General features: G+C 50.7%; 8 protein-coding genes across 8 annotated transcripts; 4 read left to right on the top strand and 4 right to left on the bottom strand.

Annotated features, from left to right (window-relative positions):
* Positions 1-248: 248 nt before the first annotated feature.
* N7496_001693 (uncharacterized protein) lies at positions 249-1,546 on the top strand (the record flags this gene model as incomplete). The annotated part of the gene is made up of 2 exons (XM_056694624.1): positions 249-671; positions 731-1,546. 2 exons carry the CDS (start codon positions 249-251, stop codon positions 1,544-1,546), a joined length of 1,239 nt encoding a protein of 412 aa, XP_056561353.1.
* A 233-nt stretch (positions 1,547-1,779) lies between these two features.
* On the bottom strand, positions 1,780-4,196 carry N7496_001692 (uncharacterized protein; the record flags this gene model as incomplete). Its single annotated transcript, XM_056694623.1, has 4 exons — positions 1,780-3,485; positions 3,537-3,928; positions 3,981-4,069; positions 4,128-4,196. 4 exons carry the CDS (start codon positions 4,194-4,196, stop codon positions 1,780-1,782), a joined length of 2,256 nt encoding a protein of 751 aa, XP_056561352.1.
* Positions 4,197-4,923: 727 nt separating this feature from the next.
* On the top strand, positions 4,924-6,084 carry N7496_001691 (uncharacterized protein; the record flags this gene model as incomplete). The annotated part of the gene is made up of 5 exons (XM_056694622.1): positions 4,924-4,977; positions 5,055-5,123; positions 5,177-5,320; positions 5,388-5,560; positions 5,619-6,084. The coding sequence occupies 5 exons, from the start codon at positions 4,924-4,926 to the stop codon at positions 6,082-6,084; spliced, it is 906 nt and encodes a 301-aa protein (XP_056561351.1).
* Positions 6,085-6,616: 532 nt separating this feature from the next.
* On the top strand, positions 6,617-9,512 carry N7496_001690 (vacuolar protein sorting-associated protein 35; the record flags this gene model as incomplete). The annotated part of the gene is made up of 5 exons (XM_056694621.1): positions 6,617-6,753; positions 6,857-7,494; positions 7,548-8,539; positions 8,596-9,144; positions 9,198-9,512. The coding sequence occupies 5 exons, from the start codon at positions 6,617-6,619 to the stop codon at positions 9,510-9,512; spliced, it is 2,631 nt and encodes an 876-aa protein (XP_056561350.1).
* Positions 9,513-10,354: 842 nt separating this feature from the next.
* N7496_001689 (uncharacterized protein) lies at positions 10,355-14,128 on the bottom strand (the record flags this gene model as incomplete). Its single annotated transcript, XM_056694620.1, has 5 exons — positions 10,355-10,845; positions 10,906-11,007; positions 11,063-12,674; positions 12,732-12,976; positions 13,048-14,128. The coding sequence occupies 5 exons, from the start codon at positions 14,126-14,128 to the stop codon at positions 10,355-10,357; spliced, it is 3,531 nt and encodes a 1,176-aa protein (XP_056561349.1).
* Positions 14,129-15,716: 1,588 nt separating this feature from the next.
* Positions 15,717-16,717, top strand: rho2 (uncharacterized protein; the record flags this gene model as incomplete). The annotated part of the gene is made up of 5 exons (XM_056694619.1): positions 15,717-15,751; positions 15,959-16,037; positions 16,100-16,105; positions 16,167-16,358; positions 16,430-16,717. 5 exons carry the CDS (start codon positions 15,717-15,719, stop codon positions 16,715-16,717), a joined length of 600 nt encoding a protein of 199 aa, XP_056561348.1.
* Positions 16,718-17,495: 778 nt separating this feature from the next.
* N7496_001687 (mitochondrial 54S ribosomal protein mL40) lies at positions 17,496-18,213 on the bottom strand (the record flags this gene model as incomplete). Its single annotated transcript, XM_056694618.1, has 2 exons — positions 17,496-17,854; positions 17,988-18,213. The coding sequence occupies 2 exons, from the start codon at positions 18,211-18,213 to the stop codon at positions 17,496-17,498; spliced, it is 585 nt and encodes a 194-aa protein (XP_056561347.1).
* Positions 18,214-18,806: 593 nt separating this feature from the next.
* Positions 18,807-20,321, bottom strand: N7496_001686 (RING finger domain protein; the record flags this gene model as incomplete). The annotated part of the gene is made up of 1 exon (XM_056694617.1): positions 18,807-20,321. The coding sequence occupies one exon, from the start codon at positions 20,319-20,321 to the stop codon at positions 18,807-18,809; it is 1,515 nt and encodes a 504-aa protein (XP_056561346.1).
* Positions 20,322-20,984: the final 663 nt, after the last annotated feature.

Below are 20,984 nucleotides of genomic sequence, written 5' to 3'. Positions count from 1 at the left end.
TCGCCATCCAAGAAAGTTGGGACGGGAAAGAAAGAGCCGTGGGAATCGCGGCAATTCTGAGCCACGGAAGGTTAGTTAGTTCCCGCGGAGCGGCCTCGCTATGTTTTATGCTTGTAACCAAGACCCGTTGCCCACACCCTGAGGATGAAACAATAAATAGGAATTATATCATCTATTCATTTCTTCAGTCTAACGACTGAAATTTCAAGAACTTTCACAAGATCTGTTAATGCAAACTGCCCCGGCAGTTGAGCAAAATCATGACGATAACCAATTTGGAACAAGTCCATGCGCCCATCCACTTCCAGAAAAGGAAAAAGATACCTGCGGTTTGGATGAGAGCAGGAACCTCAAAGGGTCTTTTCCTGCACCAAAAAGATCTTCCTGCTTCTTCCAAGCTTTGGGAAAGCATTATGCTCTCAGCTATGGGCTCCTCTCAGGCAAACTCGCGACAGGTCAACGGAGTCGGTGGTGCTACATCAACAACATCTAAAGTAGCCATTATTGCGAAATCAAAGCGGTCAAATATCGACGTTGATTATACCTTCATCCAAGTCGCTCCGGACCAGCCGAGAATTGACATGACCGGAAATTGTGGCAACATTGCATCGGGAGTTGGACCGTTTAGCCTCGATGAAGGAATCGTGATGGCTCGTCCCGGACAATCAGAGGTAGGCTTCGATGGCCTTTAAAGAATGACCAGAAAGTCATTGCTAACCCACTTATCAAGATTGATATTCGGGTCTTCAACACCAATACCGAACAGATCATTGTGGAAACCGTTCAGGTAGCTCCAGACGGTACCTCTCGAGAAGATGGCGAATATGAGCTTGCCGGTGTGACAGGTACTGCAAGCCCGATAAAACTTGCTTTTGTCAAACCTCAAGGTAGCATGACTGGAAGGATGTTTCCCAGTGGTATGAAACAGCAAATCCTAAATGTGGATTCCCAAACACAAGGGACATTTTCAGTACGCTGTAGCCTGGTCGATGCTGCAAATCCATTCGTTCTTGTTGATGCATCTTCGCTGCCCTTTTCCAGGGACTCTTTGCAACTAAAAATTGACGATAGCGACTTGCTCTCTGTGGTTGAGGAAATTCGACGCGCAGGGGCAGTGCAATTCGGCCTTGCCACGGATACGAATGCGGCTGGTCTCATTCGAGGAACGCCCAAGATCGCATTCCTGTCGGAAACCACCGGAGATCTTGATCAAGCAGACATTGAGGTTCTTTCTTTCTCCATGGGAAAGGCGCATCCGAGCCTTCAGTTGACTGGCGCAGTATGTATTGCAGCTGCGATGGCAACACCCGGTACTGTAGCATGGGAATTGGCGGGAGGGAAGAAACTTGAAATGGTCCCGAAACATGGAATGTCCGTTGCAAATCAAGATATTGCATCGCCTTTGCCAGTGGGCATTCGACATCGTTCGGGTATCATTCATACAGAGACTATGTTGGAGATGAATCACAAGGGGGATGTACAGGTGGAAAGGGTTGCTGTGTTACGGACCGCACGTCGGCTCTTTGAGGGGAATGTATTTTACTGAGTTTTCAATCACTGTTTTCGATAATTATATAGAAACTACTTCCTGGGCTCTCCAGGGATATTCATTTGACAGTCTCTTTATATGGTGCTTAAACTTCCTCGAGATATTGGGCAGGGATCGAGGAATTAGAAAATAAGGTGGTGTAGAGATTGGTTATACTCGGCTAACGAATCTGAACATATAGAAACAATTCAAGATTGCCAGCTGATAATATAAAGATTCGATTTCTGCAATCACTCATATATCATACTATCCTGAAGGGAGCCATTGAAACCAAAAAGCATGTCGTCATCAAAACGGGGACCAGGATAGGCATCATCATAATGGGAAATATCCGTAGGCGCAAGATTACTCTGTGTACCAAAGGCCGTTGTAGCAGATCCAGGAAGTGGATGATCGGCACTGTCAATGTAGATTTGGCCTTCATTTGATCTGTTATCTTGTCGGATGAAGCTCTGGATTATCATGTCGATGTCGAGTTCTGAATCTTCTATTTCCCCCGAAGATGGAGTACTGTAGCTGGTAATGACTGCCGTACTTATATGGGAGCTATCTCCAGCTATGTAGGGCGCTTGATCCAAAATGACGGCTTCATCAGGACGACTGGAGGGTCCTCGCACATCAACCTCGTGATTGTGTGTATTCAACTCCACTCCCATTCGGTTCATCAAATGACGAATGACGTTTTCAGCCCGCCGGACAGCCCAATTTGTCTCCTGATTTTTTTTAAAGATACTAAAGCAGGCTCGCAAGCTGGCATGCGCTCGGCTACCGCCTTCCTTCTGGGCAGCGACTCGGACAAAGATTGTTGCAGCGACGTAGGTCGCATATGAAATCAGATACGGTGCCCGCCGAATTGAGTATGTGTGATCGTAGGCTTGAAGAAGATGGATGATGCGGTTTGCAGCAACAGTACATGTGCTGAATGACGTAATTGCGACTGTCAGATCCGTGGTGTGGAGATGCCCTTCAGCTACAAAGGGTCGGTGCAGGAGGATCAATAGGACATTGTATAGAGCAAGTAGTGAAACAACATGTGGCGGTGGCGTGATCTGACTTGTGGTCGGGTTATATCTTAAGTGATCAGGGATTGCATTATGCCAAGTTTTGAGTTGCAGATCCAAGGACTTCAAGGTTGCAAGGAGCTCATCCGGTGAACGCGCTGAGCTTCTCTCGGAGTAGACCTTGTTTAAAATCCCATTGAGGATCAAGGAAAGCTTGCATAGTTGCGTGAAAGTTGACACGCTATAAGCAGGAGACCCAGGGTAAGATTCAACATCTGAATACGCGAATGGCTGCCATTCCTCAAGCTCTTCGTAGTTGTCCAAAAATGACAGCGAGACTTTGGTATCAAAATCTTGGAGGCTTGCGGGACGACCTTGGTAGAGGGATTGAATCTTATCGACAACGAAGGCCCCCCAGAAAACGCGTCGGCGAATCTCAAGATCTTCATCGGAGAGCCGACGCATGTTTGTTAACATTGTCGCGTCAACGTGCATCCCTAGATCGATGATCATTCGAAAGGCAGTGCCGGCGTAAAGCCAAGCGGCACTACGCTCATCGCCTAATGCAAACAATGAGCTGGTCATGACCAGAAGTGCTTGGATAGTCGTAATCTCGCTACGGTCAAGGGCACTGCCAAGGAGCTCCTTGACTCGCATACGAAAGGTCCAGCCCGCCGTGCGTACATCGTTGGGGTCCCGGCGAACCTCAGGTCTATTACTAAACTTTGAGGCGCCGAAGTATATGGCGTTGAGAAGGAGTTTTGAGAAATATGGCCCGTTGCAGGCCATGTCGCGCATGAAAGCCGGGCGGTATGTGATCAAGAATGAGTGATGCTGGCGATTCCAGTGAAGGGACAGTAGATGCATGCCCAATTCTGGGTCGACACCATCAAAATCCAGCTTTCCATGACGCATATTCAACCCTTCAAGCTGTCCTGAACTCTGGTCAGATCGGAATATAGAACTTTGTATATCTTGAAACATACTTTGATAAGCAGCCTCTCCCATCAGACACTTGGAAACATGATCTGCAGGGATTTGCTGGTCGGTCGGTCTCACTTGACCTCGCCTGTCGGTCGGAGCATCGTCGAACAGAGTGCTGGTGAGGCCGTGATAGCTGGAGTCTCCATTCGGTGAAATAAAGATGCGTGAGACAGCGGACTGAGAATGCTCCACAGTGCTAGCTTCCTGTTGTTCCCCGTTGGAGGAGGATTCGCCGGGGGGTTCAGCAGGAAGCTCTTGTGTTTCTTGTCTCGATGAAGTTGGAGTGTGTTCAGGCGATCCCCTTCCTTGGATGGATTGCGTCTCAACAGCGCCTAATTGCCGACGCAATTGTTGATTCTCTGCTTCTAGCTGAGAGAGACGTGCCTTGGTAGGCCTTGGGATTGTCAATTGATGATCTTTTTCCGTAGATAAAGCCCATATCATACCTCTGTCTTACAATGTCTGCGGGATAGACACATTCATTGCCGTACCCCCGGCAATTAGAACAAGTGGGCTTCCCGTTATCGCACCGCAACTAAATGACCCACTCAGAACGAGTTCACATCGCGACTGATCGCATCTCAGAAACTCACCTTCCGTCGCCGGCAGAAGGCGCATGCTTTCGCAGCCCGTCGTGGCCTCCGTGGATGGATTTCCGCCATGGACTCAATGGTAGAGGGAGATGGAAGACGAAGAAAGGACGAAGACCCGTAGACTCCGTGGGATCTTTGGGTGGTTCTGCTACGGCGGACTATTGGGTTCACTTCCCCAAAACCCCCAAATCCTACCAAGTACCTTCACCGCTTATTCCACCGCCCTATCTGCTCTAACTAAATATTCTTGTCTTGGCGTATAACTGTGGAGGTTATCTTATAAATCACACAGATATTTATCTGAGTTACTATAATCTCGTCAATAAAGAATCATCATTTACTAGTATTATATACTAATATAGCCGGTTTAATGAGAAGATTAGTCTTAAGATTAGTCTTGAGATTGGGCTTAAGATTGGTCTTGAGATTGGTCTTGAGATTTAATAAGTTATAGGTACCTAGATTAATAAGTTATAGATTATACAATATATTGCTTCGCTTCGCTCCGCAATTAGATTTTAGTTCTACTAATCTAATTAGTTAAGTTGATCTAAATCAACTTCAATCGTTTTCCTGTGGTAAAATCGAGATTCTGCCGGTTTGAAAATCGCTAACTAAGGCCTTTGGGGAAGTGAACCCAATAGTCCGCCGTATTCTGCAGGATGCCAATCTCCGCGGCAAGTCTGCTTCCATCAAGATATATGTCCAAGAAGTTCGAGATGTCCACCAGTCTAGCTCGCTGTAGTTGTATGATATTAGTTGATCAACAATAATCTGTCACCATTTGCCGTTGGTCATGGCCACTCAAATTTCAGTCCAGCCAAGCGCAGGCAAGATTGGGCCACGAAAGGTAGTTTATTACATCACTGTCCCCAATTTGTGATCGATCTACTGGCGTCAATGATCATTTTCTGACTCTTTCCCCAGCATCTCACTCCCCAGTGGGTCTCACTTGTGTCAGGAGGTGTAGCTGGTGGTGTTGAGGCTGCAATAACGGTGGGTATATCACTGCTTCACAACCTTATTTGATCGGTCGCTGACTCTCATAGTACCCGTTCGAGTACTCCAAAACGAGAGTCCAGCTTGTTCAACATGGTTCAGTGGCTAGGAAAAACCCGTTCCGGCTGATCTTGGATGTAGCCCGACAAGAAGGAGTCCGTTCCTTGTACACAGGATGTACCACCTTGATAGTTGTCAGTATCTGATTTCGAATTTGACCAAGGTTCCAATAGCCCAACTAATACCAAATTCGATGGTTAGGGCACTGCTGGAAAAGCAGCAGTAAGATTCGTGTCTTATGACACAATCCGCAATTTCTTATCCGATGAGCATGGGAAGCTTTCGGCAGGAGGAGGCATTTTGGCTGGTATGGCAGCCGGTGCTGTTGAAAGTGTTTTAGCTGTTACCCCTACCGAGCGAATCAAAACTGCTTTGTGAGTATCTTTGGTATACAGTTATAGGGGAAGACCACTTTCTCATTGTATCGAACAGGATCGATGATGCAAAAACAAATCGCCAATTCAAATCCGGCATACATGCTGCTAAAGTGCTAGTCCAAAGACAAGGCCTTTCTGAACTCTATCGAGGCCTCGTTTCCACCACAATCAAGCAGTCGGCTACATCTGCAGTGCGCATGGGAACATACAATATCCTCAAAGAAATGACCAAAAAGCAAGGGATTGCCTCTAACGTGTTTACATCGTTCGGAACGGGAGCTTTGGCGGGAATCGTGACGGTTTATGCAACTCAACCCTTCGATACCATCAAGACGAGGGCACAAAGTGTTCAAGGTGCTGGTATTGTAGAGGCAGTTAAAAGTTTAATGCGTGATTATGGTGTCAAGGGCTTCTGGAAAGGAAGCTCTATGCGACTTGGGCGTCTATTCCTCAGCGGTGGAATCGTGTTCTCGGTATATGAACAAGTATCAGGATTGCTGTCCCCTGTTAATTTCGATTAGATAGATCTTAGACTCGATAGACTAGACAATTGCAGCTTTGGTTCATAATATAAAGGTGTTCTTGAACACAGATCCTAGAGAATACTATGTAGAGGAATTGTTAATATGGCTTCAATGCACGCAGAACACAACAAATTAAAACCAACTATCCGATTAGATTTATGGATAGAAAAGAAAAGAAAAGAAATTGCAAAATGTATTGAGGCTTTAGCTAAGATATTTGCGCGATGGCCGGAGTTTCCCCCGGAAGCCGCAGAGGCAGTGACGTTTCGGCGGAATGGGTGGACTCACCAATGAGCTTATCCTCTTATCCTCGCTGGCTTCGCGGCACTCCATCCAACTCAACTTCCCACCTCACCCCCCCCCCCCAACCCCCGACCCATTCGCCTCCTCTCTGCCCCCTCGACCTCCCTACAGTCTATGAACTGTTCTTGTGATCGCTCGTGGTGAAAGAGCTTCCAGTTCCCTAAATTGCTCTGCAGTTCGTTTACCGCCTACCTCCATCCTCAGCTCCCCCTCACTCACTCCCACGATGGCGAGCCCACCGCCGGTCGCCGAGGACCAAAGCCGCCTCCTGGAGGAGGCATTGGGGGTGGTGAGGCAACAGTCAACGATGATGCGCAAATGCTTAGAGACTCCTGGCAAGCTCATGGATGCGCTCAAGTGCGGGTAAGCTTGGCCTCAACTTTGGTCCCTCCAGGCAGCGGTCCCCGGATGTCTGCGTAATGAACCTATGTACTAATTGCTCCCTGTTGGGAACTCCTCACTACAGATCAACTCTTGTCTCCGAACTACGAACCCCTAGCCTTGGTCCGAAGCAGTATTATGAGTTGTACATGGCTGTTTTTGACGCGTTGCGACACCTGTCCGTCTACCTCAAGGAGAACCACCCTGTCAACCACCTGGCGGACCTCTACGAACTGGTTCAATATGCCGGAAACATTGTTCCCCGTTTATATCTTATGATCACCGTCGGCACAGTTTACATGTCCGTCGAGGATGCGCCGGTCAAGGAGATTATGAAGGATATGATGGAGATGAGCCGTGGTATTCAGCACCCGATCCGCGGCCTTTTCCTGCGATACTACCTGTCCGGGCAGGCGCGCGACTACCTTCCATCAGGATCTGGCGATGGGCCCGAGGGCAACCTACAAGATTCAATTAACTTCGTTTTGACGAATTTCGTGGAGATGAACAAGCTCTGGGTTCGGCTGCAGCACCAGGGTCCATCCAGAGAGCGGGAGAGACGGATACAGGAAAGGCGCGAGTTGGAGCTGCTTGTTGGTAGCAATATCGTTCGGCTGAGCCAGTTGGTCGACCTTGAAGGATACAAGTCCGGCATCCTACAAGCGCTTCTCGAGCAGGTGGTACAGTGTCGCGATGTGCTGGCGCAAGAATACCTTCTCGAAGGTAAAATCCTCAACCATTTCCGACCTTAATTCAAAGACTAATCGCATCTACAGTGATCACGAAGGTTTTCCCCGACGAATTCCACCTCCACACCCTGGACCACCTTTTGTCTGCTATCGCTCGACTCCACCCACACGTTGATCTGAAGAAGATTGTGATCGGATTGATGGATCGCCTGTCCACATACGCGACAAAAGACAACGAATCCACGGCAGAGCCAGAGGCGCGAAAACAAAATGAGGAGGAAGCGGTGGTTCGGTTGTTGGAAAAGCTCGAACTGGACAAGGAGAAGAAGAAGAAGCAAGCAGACGCAGAAGCGGCTGTTGCGAATAAGGAACAGGAGAATGGCACTGAGGAGCCCCCGAAGACGGAAGAGTCAACCGAAGCCCCGAAGGAACAGAGCGATAGCCAGGAACAGGCCACAAATGGAGACGATGCCAAACCCGCCATTCCCGCAGAAGTCAAGCTATACGATATCTTCTATGATCAGGTGGTGAATCTGATTAAGACGCGCGCACTGCCGATCCAAGATACCATGGCACTTTTGGTATCCCTTGTCAACCTGGCACTAAACATCTACCCCGATGAGCTGCACTATGTCGATCAGGTCCTCGATTTTGCGACTGAAAAGACTGCTGAATATACCGACCACGCCGATCTTCACTCGGCCCCCACTCAACAGCACATTCTCCATCTTCTCAGTGCACCTCTTCGCTCATATGTCTCGATCTTCACAGCTTTGGCGCTGCCGCATTATCTACCACTTCTGACATCACAGTCATATCCCACCCGTAGGGCGGTCGCCGGCGAGATTGTCCGGAGTCTACTTAAGAATAGGACCCTAATCACAACTACGGAGAACCTAGACCGCGTGTTGCAAGTTGCCCGAGTTTTGATCAAGGAGGGTCTGCAACAGTCCACTGGATACCCCGGGGCACCCTCGCAGCGGCGTGGCGGGGAGACGGACGAGACGATCGAGGAGCAAGGATGGCTTGCCAGATTGGTGCACTTGATTCAGGCACCCGATAATGACACCCAACTGAAGGTAAGCTTTGTGATATGTTTCAAGTACCAGTCTTCGATGCTAACATCCCTTATTAGCTTCTTCAAGCAACTCGAAAAGTATACGCCGATGGCAACGAGCGCATCAGATACACTACGCCAGCTCTCGTCACGGCCTCAATTCGCTTGGCCCGTAAACTGAAGTCCCGCGAGCATTACGATGACAACTGGCAGTCACAATCGTCCGCTCTCTATCGCTTCCAGCACCAATGTGTCAACAACTTGTACCAACGGGTGAACCCCGGATGTGCTGACCTAGCCCTCCGGTTGTTCGTCATGTGTGGTGAAGTTGCAGATCAAACAGGATTCGAAGAAGTCAGCTACGAATTCTTCGCGCAGGCATTTACCATCTACGAAGATGCGATCAGTGACTCTCGAGCTCAGTTCCAGGCCGTCTGCATCATTGCAGGTGCCCTGCACGGAACCCGAGGGTTCTCCAAGGAGAATTACGATACATTGATCACCAAGGCTGCTCTGCATGGAAGCAAGCTTCTCAAGAAGCCTGACCAGTGCCGTGCAGTGTACCTTGCCAGCCATCTCTGGTGGGTAGTTGAGAACCCTCAGCGTGGGGAAGAGGATCCAAAGAACGTAAGTAATCCCTCATCTATGATTTAATGTTCCAAAATACTCACATATCACAGCTCTACCGCGATGGAAAACGGGTTCTCGAATGCCTCCAGCGTGCCCTCCGTGTTGCTGATGCCTGCATGGACACGGCTGTTTCCGTGGAGCTTTTCGTCGAGATCTTGAACCGATACGTCTATTACTTCGACCAGCAAAACGAAACCGTCACGACCAAGTATCTCAATGGGCTGATTGAGCTCATTCACTCCAACCTTCAGACCAGCGAGGACGAACCAAACCCGAGCCTCGAGGGTCCTAAGCGCCACTTCGAGCGGACACTGGAGTACATCAGGTCCCGGGAATATGAAGGTGTTGTGACCGAGCGGCAGTAAATTCACACTGCGCATTGAAAATGTCCCTCATTGCTCGACCGGGCTAGGTTCGTGTGTAGATTAAGGCGATTCCTCAGGTGAGGAGCTGTCTGTCTCGTGTATGTGTTGTTGGCGTGGGATTCTGGAATCCTGGTTTCTCCTTAGTTTTGTCCTTTCATCTCCTTTCTCTTTCACTGCCCTTGTTCTTCTTCTGGAAGCCGGCCCTCTGCCATGTTGCTTTTCTCTTTTGTTTCTTGAGTACATACAAGTGTACTATTGTCACTGGACAACATTCCATACCCTTCATCTACTACAGATTTGCTTCCCACAAAGATCAACATGTCCAGTTATTCGACAAGTAGAATCAACTAGTCTCATACATCTAATCTCCATTCAAGATAGAAGGCAGTGCGAAAATCTACGAGATGAAATCCAACAGATAATGGCAAAAGACGAAGAAACCTTCGATCATGCAATTGGGTCAAGGACGATGAAGGAGAGGGAGATTGTCCCATTCTCCACGGATATCGCTGCATAATGCAGAAAGGCCAGTAAACACAAAGAATCATACCGTACACATAAATCCAAACCAGGATGCCCCAGGTCCAAGTCCAGCAGCCGACCGACTTGGACGCGAAAATAAGAAACCCATATCAATGAAGAAAGATCAAGACAGTTCAGAACGTGGTGGATGAGACGTTAACCCGTGACGCTTGAATTCAAAAAGAGGAACGCAGATGAGGAAAGGGGTGGGAAAGGGGGTGGAGAAAGAAGAGTCATGTTAGATATCATTCCCATAGATCGGACAAGGTGGACGAGCCAAGACCCTGAACGATCAAATGGACTCGTAAGAAAGCAGAAACTTAGGATGTTCCGCCAAACAACCCAGCTGCAGGTGAAGAGTACTGACGCAGGACCGAGGAAGCAGGCGCACCGAATCCGCCAAAGACGGCAGGGTTGCTATGCGCAGGAATCGGGCTACCGATATCGCCTGGCACAATGCTGCCTCGATGTCCAGCGACGGCGCTGTTCGTGTCCGGCTCGAACTTGACGAATTGGCCATTCCCTTCATTCTTAATGGAGAAAGAGCCACCGCCATTTTGAGAACTGCCTTCCGTATCGCAGATCTCGAGCATCTCATCCAGAGAGATAGCCTGCTCAGAGGGAGACCGCAGCTGCTCTACTTGGTCGAGAACGAGGTTCACATCGTGATAGCCACCCGAGCCGACGCGTGGGCTTAGACTGTTGAGGTACTTGCAGGCTTGAATAACGAGCAAGCGGACAGTAACAGGGCGAGAGGTGTGTGGTCGATGATGGCCACCAGCTGCAAAAGCGTTGTGAGACCAACCGCTTCCTGTAAGAGTCATTAGCAATTTGACGCAACAAATGCATACTTATTTCAAGGGTTTCCTACCAGTCGTAGCTCCCCAGGTAGAGGCACCAGGGAAAGCGGGCCCTCCGAAAGGTGCAGGTGCACCCCAGCTAGAACCACCTACAAAAGGTGCATGCTTGGCTCCTACAACAAAATCAGTCCAAAATTCATCGTCGGGTTGATTAGGGTCCAATCTTACCTAGAGGGTCCGTAAACAACGACCCCTGGAAACTGGCTCTCGCTGGCGACGCATACGGCCCAGGTGCAGGAGCACCGGGCAATGATTGTGACAGCTTCGATGCGAACGCAGCGTCCGTTTCGTCGAGGAGCGCACTACTTCCCAGCTGTGTGCTCAAATCATCGATATCGCGCTGGGATGGAGGGTGGCCATGGCCATGGTGCTCATGCTGATCCTGTGCAGTGCTCGGGGGACGCTTGATAGGGCTTGGGCGCGAAATGGGGAACGGCTGTGTACCGGATTCCAAAGGAGAGCGTTCGAACGAACCAGATGGCTGTCTCGAATGCGTCTTCGACAAACCCGGCTGTTGCATACCGAATGCTCCAGGAACAGCATGGTGACCCGGGAATGGCAGACCGTGCCCTGATTCAGGGAGCGGGAACCCTCTGCCCGGAGGCATTGGGCGGACTCCGTTGATACCAGGCGGCGCGGGGATACTTCCAGGACCGAACCCTCGAAGAGGATTCATCATAGCCGAGTTAGGAGAATACATTGGCAGATCGGGCGGGTGAAGCGGTCGGCCCCCCATTCCTGGTAAGCCTGGAGGGTTTGTTGGCAAGCCACCGAGGGCCGGGAAGCCAGGGGGGTTACTACGACCCAAAGGCGACAGAGGCGCGGAAGGTTGAGGGTGGTGCAGATGGGGCTGCTGGTGCTGGACATGTCGACCAAGGCCTGGTGCTCCCGATTGAGACTGTGCTAGAGACCGCGGAGAGATTGAAGGCTGCAAAGGGAAGTCTGAGCTTCCTGGTTGCGAGTGAGGAGATGAAGAGTGAGATCCCTGCTGGGATGGCTGGCGTGGCCTGCTGGGAGTTGAAGCTTTCGGGGCGACAGGAGTGGCCACAGCATAGTGTGGCGATTGGAATGAGCCAGGATGAGCCTGCGTTTGAAGAGCGGAGGTGAGAGGGATGGAGCCAGCGTGGGAGATCGGCCGGGCCTGCATATAGGGCTTTGCGGCTTGCTCTGCCCTCGTGGCAATGTCACGGTCCTTCTTGGCCTGATCCTGACGGGCTTTGCGTTCCTGTTCCTCCTTGGCCTTCCTATCACGCTCTTCCTTCTCCTTGCGCTTCGCTTCATCACGCCTCTTCTTCTCCTCCTTTTGCTCACGCTGCTTCCGCTCGGCTTCGGCTTGTCGCTCTCGCTCTTCTTTGGCACGCCGTTGCTTCTCGGCTTCTTTGCGAGCACGCTCATCTTCCTGTGCTTTGCGTTCGGCTTCGCGCTTCTTCCGTTGCTCCTCACGCTTGATTCGCTGCTCTTCTAACTTCTTCTCGTGGGCAGCCTTCGCTGCGGCTTCCTCTGCGGCTTTCTCTGCATCACGACGAGCCTTTTCCTCTTCCTTCGCTTGCTTCTGCAGGCGCTTCTTGTCCTTCTTCTTCTGTGCCTCTCGGGCCTTCTTGGCATTCCGCTGCTCCTCTCGGTTCTCCTCTTCCAGGAGTTCTTCTATGAGCTGCTTCTGTCGCTGTTCGGCAACTTTCTCTCGATATGCCGTCATGACTCGTTGTTCGAACATTCGAGCAGCAAATATCTGAAACATTCGTCGCCCTTCTTGCATGCGCTGCTCTTCGGTCATAGCATCCTGGTCATATCTGTCAGTCACCATTCCCTGTTCAGAAGGTTGCCAATGGCAACACACCATCTCGTCCTCATCAAACTCTTCCTCCTCCTGACTATCATAATCGTCATCCTCCTCGTCGTCGTAGTCTTCATCGTCGAGAGGACCATGGTTATGGCCGGCATGGAAAGATTGGTGGGCGGCGGCGATGTTGTACTGCGTATCCTCTTCTCTTTGCATTCGGCGCTCGGCTAATTGCTCCATCATATCGATGAAGTGTTTACCGTCGTTTTTCAGTAGATCATCGGCCACCGTAAGAATACCATCTGCGCAAGAACGGAGTCAGCTAGTTGCCACTTTCCCATGTAGATCGTAATAAAATTGGTAAGACACAAACCTTTCACCGTGAGACTATTCCCGAAGGCAAAGAAGTCGGCCCGAGCAGCACGCGCTTCCTCGTCCTCGTACTCCTCGTCGCTGTACAAGTCATCCTCATCTTCATCATCCTCGTCTTCGTCGTCATAATCGTCTTCAAAGTCATCTTCGTCGTCCTCGGGCAGTTCTTGCACTCGGCCCCGTGACGGGTGAAATTGTCCATGCGTGCGAGTATGTTGACCAGGTGATCGAAGAGGAGGTTGGTACAGTCGAGGGGGAGGGATAATGGGGGCTCCTTCTTCAAAGGAGCCTTGGTTGTTATTGGCGTATTGTTCAAGCTCTTCGTAGTATGCATCGTACAAGACCTCCAGCTCTTCCTCAATTGCGGTTCGCTTTCGGCCACAGACGGTGCAACTGCAAGAGTGCTTCTGTTGTTCCTTCATCTTCTTCAAAACGGCATCTTTCTCGACTTTGACGAGTTGGCGGCGTTCCTCTTCGCCCAGTTCAAACCAGAAGGTCCGGATGTTCTCACGTTCTTCCAACGATGACTGGTTCCAGATACTGCTTTCTTTGGTCGACCTAGCTGGGAAACGGTGGCCGTAGGGTAGGGAGTGCGAATGCGGGGGCGGATGGGAGAAGGTCGCGGAGGGAGTCGAGAGAGGAGTTGAGCTGCCGTCTGCAAGAGTATGAGAACCAGACCGGCCTTTCTTGTTTTTCTTCTTTTTCGATTTATGTCCAGGTGGGTCTGGATGGTCGGCGGGGTCATTCGACATCATCGGTCCGTTTAGATCATGCTGAGAGCCAGGCTCTCCATTCTTATACATGCTATCTGGATCCGTGTGGTTGGAGTCAGCAGTGTCAAGGTCGGCGTTATCATCGTAGACATGTCGGTCGTCGGGCTGGTCCGCGACAACTCCGGCGGCATGGTTTTCGGATGGATCCGCCGCTAAGCGAGCAGCTTGTTTCTGCCGACGCTTTTGTTTCTTGCGATTCACAGTAGGTGTTGGTGCAGACATGTTTCCGGCAGTCGAGTTGTTCAAAGGTCCCCGCGCGTCACCGTTGGTGGTGGAGAGTGTCGGAGTAGCTGATGCATGGGTCGCCATGGTGGACTGTGGAGCTTGAAGCGACTGCCTTCGCAGTGGTCTATTCCAGACAGCAGCGAGTTTAGCAGATCGAAAAGAGAAGGAGGAAGAAGCCAAGGCGTTGCGTGAGAGGGGACAAGAGCGAGTAGGCCAAAGCGGAGAGCGGGAGGGCGAAAGAACCTACCAACAAAGCTCCGTTCAATCCAATGCAGGGACCAAGCCACCAGTAAGAGATCCCCGGGGAGGGACAGTAAAATAGAGTCGCGCCCTTTGTGAGTTGTTTGTGAGGGGGTCCTCTTGCGTAGCAAACGGGAGGGGGAAGTGCGGGATCAGGCTCAAGGAGGGGGTTGAAAGGCCAATGATCCCGGCGGGTCAGGTCGTGTTCGCTTCTCGGAGAGGAGACCGGGGCGCTGGGAGACCCTCGGGCGGAAGAGATCAGTGAAGAAACACCAGGACAAGGACGGTTGCAGAGCCCTGAGAGCGCGTGGAACGGAGGTTGCGAGATCGTATGGCGGGTGATGGATGAAGCAATGGGCTTTCCTGCGTTCTGGCTGGTTGTCGTGCCGCCGCAACGGGATAGCCGCCGCAAGCGAGCTGGTGCCTGACTGGTCAGGCACCACAAACAAATGTGAAAGAGGTTGGGTGAAATGAGAGATTGACTTGTATTCCAAGTCCTTCGATGTTCTATTTTGACGCTCTTACTATCTATCTCAGGACCTCAAAGGGCCTTTCATGCATAAACTGAGGTTCGTCTGAGGTCACGTGGTTTGATATACACCGCCCTATTATTCTGCCTGTAAAAACTGGCAGGCGGTGTGTATCCACGTGATAGGCAACTATCGGCGCCTCATTTGCTCCACCGCGTTGTGAGACACGGACAGCGCTAATTAAAAATAACTCCATCATGGCGAGAAAGCCAGAGCCCGCCGGAAGTGGCTAAGGGAAAAAAATTACATCAGGGACAGAGCCAGGATAATCAAACGGAGCAGCTGCCGTGTGTGTATCAGACTCCGTAGTTCAAACCCCGGGGCAAGCCTTAAATCTCCGGGAATCTACAACCGCATTCTTCCTCCCATTCATCTTATCTACCGACCGCCCGGCCAAACGCCTCGGACTAGACCAACTTGCTACTAAATCCAACTAAACCGCTCTCGCTTACTACCCAATTTCAACTACTCTCTCTGGCAGTGGATCGGATCATCGTGAGGATCGTCGTGCCTGGCCATCCAATTCGTTCCTCTATTTTCCCCCCTCCCTCCCCTCTTTCTCCTTCAACTTATTCGGACCTTCAGCCCCGACGCGACCGCCTTTAAACAAACCAGAACCAGAACCACCCCCCCCGTCACGTCACTGTTGTGGTGCATCGTTAGGCCTCCCCTCGCAACAACCCCCCTGAACGCTATTGGGCGGGACACACCGTGTGTACAGGGCTGGACTTCCCTTACCCCTGCCTGATTTCGTGTCGCGATCTTCGATCATCAGCTCTTGCAGGCCTAACTCGAGAAACTTCGTGTCCCGAAGTTGTGATCGGTCTCGCCATTCTCCCGTTGCCTCCCCATCCTTCCGTATTGCGACATATCCGGGCTCAACACATCCGACACCATTGATCATGGCCCAACAACAGAATGATAATGTGATGCGGAGGTACGCACAACCAGCTTATTCCTCTCTTGCATCTTGTGGTTCTCGTCTCGAAATACTCCCAATCGTGCGAGCCGGTACAACAAGCCGAGATCCCCTTCTCAGCCGATGAACAGTAGCGTTGCTGAGAGGCTCTCTGTTAAGAACAAGCGACAAATTCATACGATTGTAACATCTCAGTCAAATTCTAATCAACAATTATGCGTATAGGAAGCTCGTGATCATCGGTGATGGTGCCTGTGGAAAAACCAGTCTGCTGAGTGTCTTCACGCTCGGCTACTTTCCAACTGTGAGTTGTAAACTGGAATGACAACCCGACGAGTCTATCGCTAATTCGTATATAACACATAGCATTACGTTAGTCTGCGATCATCCTACCTCATCCACGATCCATCTATCTAATCATCCAAATCATCAGGTACCCACGGTATTCGAAAACTACGTGACCGATTGTCGAGTTGATGGCCGGTCGGTACAGTTGGCCCTCTGGGATACGGCAGGACAAGAAGACTACGAGCGGTTGCGGCCGCTGGCATACTCGAAGGCACATGTTTTGTTGATTGGTTTCGCGGTGGATTCCCCAGATTCACTGGAGAACGTGAAACACAAGGTGCGTCAGACTGATCCGTCAGGCGGGGCGGAGGGGGGTCCTAATGAATGTCACTGACTCGTTGGTTGCAGTGGATTGAAGAAGCCAACGAACGATGCCCCGGCGTCCCCATTATCCTTGTCGGCCTGAAGAAGGATCTCCGTGAAGATCCATTGGCCATTGAAGAAATGCGCAAAAAGTCTCTCAAATTCGTAACGAGCAAAGAAGGCAACGAGACGGGGGCTCAGGTTGGCGCCCGCAAGTATCTCGAGTGCTCGTCCCTCACGGGCGAGGGCGTCGATGATGTCTTCGAGGCCGCTACCCGAGCTGCTCTACTCTCCTTCGACAAGCGCAAGAGCTCCTGCTGCATTGTTCTATAACGACCTGATTGCGTGAAACGGACATTGCGATTACTCTTTCTCTCTGCCCAGCGTTCGGTTATTTTTTTTCTTTCGCCTTACAAGTCGATGGACTTTGCTCAGTCCCTGTTTTGACCCGTGTCGATTAGCAGCCTCCGCTGTATCATGCATCATTGGCGTTCGGGAGGTTCTTTTGATTTCTTGGGTCGATTGGTCCGGGTATGACATCTGTTGCTCTTCTAACTGTTATTCCGGCTCTTTTTCGCCCTGTCTGTTCTCTCGGGGTACATTCTCTCATGTCTTTCTTTTTCGTCATTCCCTTCTTTTTGGTTTCCCCATCATCTCATGCACGTGCGTCTCCGGATTCCCATCTCTTGTCACTGTTCTCCCCGAAGTGCATTGCGAATGTCGTTCCTTGATGGTTTTTCTTCTTCTCGTGTAGTAATTCCTGTCGATTCTTTTTTTCTCCAGTCATTTCATACAGCGCACTTTTTGCCATTGCTTTTGCAGAACTATACAGCAAACAATCCAGTTCTCTAACTCCGGCAGTCTCGTTATCACTGAACTTGTAGATATTTCGAGCCACTGGCTCTTATATTCGAACAATAGCTCTTATAGAAAACATATGAAAGCACGATATGCCCATCCGAGAGATGACTCAAAAATGCTCTCGGAATAGAGGCCAACAAATAAAATGCGTATAGTACATAGCGCCAAATGATACACAAGATACCCAACACTAGCTCCGGACAAATCCAGGTCTAGTCAATCCACACTCTGACCCTTTAAAACATGCCCATCACGAACATTTATCGGTCCTTCTTCTCAGGACGCTTCCAATCATGATTCCACCCCTCGGCAGGGGGTAATCGGTCTGCATACGGCCGTACTCGATGGGGAACATATCAGTGAAGATGCCCTTCTTGATCATCGACTTGCGGAACAGTCTGCCACCATCACCGGCGCCAGTCCGTAGCTCCTCACAAGCAGACTGCATGCTCTGGTACTGACGCTCCAGCTCGAGTTCTCGTCCACGGCGCTGCTTGGCCTGGAACAATTGCCAGGCGCGGTGGATAGTCCAATGGCGGAGGTATCGGTTTCGCGAGAAGCGCAGAGGGCGGGGAGTGAGGGGGTGGTAGAGGAAGTAGCGGATAAGAGCTAGAGAATCACGTTAGTGTCGATGAAGCCTTTCCATTTTGCTCGTGTGATGCGGTATCAAGCAAGATGGGGCCAGCCAAAAGCCTCGGGCAATTGAGGTTTTCAGCAGCGCTAGATCTCAAGTATAACATACTGATTCGCTTATCCACATTGGGACCTCTGTTCTTTCGCCCCTCCAGGGTACTTGTCGAGGAGAAAGGCGCGGATTGCACGGCTGCGGTAATCGGACCGGGTTGTTGTGTCCGACGGGCGAGGACTTCGTGGCACACGCGCGAAGCGGTTGGGCGTACCGGAGCTAGCGACATCGAGATTCGGAAGACATTCGCGAGAGACGCGAGAGCTGGTGATAGAGACCGCATGTTGGGTGATATATGGGGGATGCAAGGCACAGAGAGATGCGTTCGCTGTACGGGGGATAATTCCCTGATGGCAGAATCTTGTCCGCCCTGGTTTAGCCGCGCGCTTAATTTACTGCCAGATCGCCGCGTCGCATCCAGGTGACTAGTTATTTGACTGACACTTCATAATGATCGGCCTAATTTTTCAAGAACGAGGTGGATTTCTCAAAGCAAAAATTTCATTACAAGGTTTATGGTCTTCTCTTTCTCCACACATTACAGGAAGACTTCGGGCTCCTATCAGACATCTACACGGAGGATCACGTTGGAATCTTCGTAGTTACAACGAAGACAAAAAACGGGGCTTTAAGTGCCAAAGGAAAAGATATAGAAAATGAGAAGCTAGTAGTAATATCCAACGGTATCTTGTAGGTCATGAGAGGCATAATATGTCAAAGCGACATGCAAATAAGTGGCGTATCCCACCAAATATCACCGGGTAGATTTCCCTGAAACGCCGTAGAATGCAAACAATGTGTCAGACCAGCCCAGTAAGAACGAAGAGCAGTTGTCAGGGAGAGCATGACCAAAGAAATGGCACAAGTCCCTTCATTTTATCTCTTCTTCCCGTTGTGCTTTTTGGATCGATCGTAATTCTGCACCTTGCGGCGCCGGTGTGTCTGTGCGAGCTTCCATCGGCAGTAAAGGACAAGGGCATCTTTGAGCAGCACAAACATACAGCCACCAACCACACTACGACCCCAGCGAGTCTGTAGAAGCCCTGGGCGACTTCGCTCAAGAACTGACGACGGAGTTGTCCAAGACTTTGGTAAAATATACTTGAGAAGCCCGCCCATGGACGCTGAGATAGCGGGGAAGACGAGTGCTCCGAGAACAGTGTCGGCAATATTACCGGTATCGTGGATGATCTCGTTTTGTCGACGACCGAGACCTAGCCCGTTGTTGTGGCCTGCATTCTGTCCCTGTGCTTGGCCGTCCTGGGCGCCTTGGTCAGCGCCATCTTGGTTCTCTGCTGCAGGGAGAGCTTGACCCTCGGGCGGCTCGTCGTCATCGTCCATTCCTACCTGCAACTCAAGATCAATTTCCATAAGTATTTGGCCATTCACATTGTCGCCGAAACGATTAAGCCCCTCCGCCTGGTCCTGCTGCTGAACTTCGTCCATGATCTCCTCCGCTGCGCGAGGCTGAACCTCTGCGATCCATTTTCTCTCCAGACCACCGAATAGACGGTCATACAGTGCGCCGTAAAAGCTCTTGACATACGGTAGGGCAGCGAATGTCATGGCCGGGGTGGGTGGCCAAAGGTCAAAGTCGGGCTCTTGTCCAGGACTATGCGCAGCGAAGAATAGGACAGGGATCGCCGGGAGAAGACCTTCGGCATAACGAGTCCGAGAGAAAATCAAGACGAGGGGGATAAGAGGCAAGCCGAGGTTCATGCCAGGATTCCACGGGCCGTCGACGCTATCCTCGAGAATCTGTTTCGCCTCATCTGTACCGAACACAAGATACATCGAGTATATGCCATGGGCACAACATCCGGCCCACACAGTACCAGCAACGGTAAAGACCATGCCTGGAAGGACCAGCCGCCCCGCAATTCTCTCCATAAGGCGCAGGGTGTCGACGATGTAGCTTCGAGGGCGAGTAACGACAATCTCCGATTTGCATTGCGGGCAGACCATCTTTGCCCCGCGACCATTTCGCTTGCGAGACCGAGGATTCTCCATATCTGCAAGCCAGTCGAGTAGACATGCTTCGTGGGCCGTCAACGCGCAAGGACAGGGAGATCGCCACTCCAAGTTTAGTGGCGAGTCCTCCGTCTCGTCTGTGTAGCAGATCCAGCATTTGCGAGGCTCTTCCTGGTGATTGGAGCTATCGGCATTATTTGAGTGTCTGATGAGTGTCTTGTCGGCGATGTCCGGTATGGTCTCCGCAGACGATGTGGGCGTGTCTTTGTTCAAGATGACGGTCTCGGTCTCTCCATCCTCCGGTAGGCCTGCTTGGGCTGTCGTGCCCTCGGGTGATATTCCTGCGTCGGTGCTGGAAGTTGTGGCACCATCGGATGATCTCGTCCTCCCAGTGGCGGAGTAGCTTGGGAGAGAAGCCATGGCGGAGATGTAATGATGGGGGCGAAGGAAATGCGGTACGCCGAGGAAGAAAGTAAGGATGTGTGTGCTTATCGAGTTAGATCACCGAGCTCAAATGCGAGGAGATAACCTAGGCATCTTCCGAGAGGGTCAATAGCATAAGGATGATGACAGAGCAGAAGAATTATGGGGAGCATGTCCGCTGAAAGAGAGAAGCTCCGCCTTAAGTGGAGGCTGGTCTGAAAAGGGCATCTCGGCTGCGACCCGCGGCTGTCGGAAGGGTCACGTGTTTGTCACGTCATATCCAGCATCTGGAGCGTATTTAGGCCGGAGTCGGCAGGCGATCTACCAGAAGACGCAAGCGAATGCTGGTACACTTAAAGATGAACAAGAAGAAAATAGGAGAAAAATTTGAGATCAATTGCATATCAGCCACAGGTATCCACATAAATGGTTATGCAGCAGGATAAGCATTGGGTAATATTGGGAGGTCCTTCATGTTGGCTTAAATTTTCTAAGTTTTATGCAGTACAGCTCTAACTGACTAGCCACATTCAGAGCATGATATCTCGGATTAGGTTGTATAGTCATAAATTACCATGTCATAGCACCCAAGATGATAGGCTAAGTTTACTCTGTACGGAGTACAAATTGATAAAACAATGAACATAGTAAGGCTCTGGG

This window comes from Penicillium cataractarum, assembly GCF_028827025.1.
Source record: "Penicillium cataractarum strain IBT 29864 chromosome Unknown utg000001l, whole genome shotgun sequence".
Taxonomy (NCBI): Eukaryota; Fungi; Ascomycota; class Eurotiomycetes; order Eurotiales; family Aspergillaceae; genus Penicillium; species Penicillium cataractarum.
Note: the sequence above shows the minus strand (reverse complement) of the source record. Positions and strands in the feature narration are given on the sequence as shown.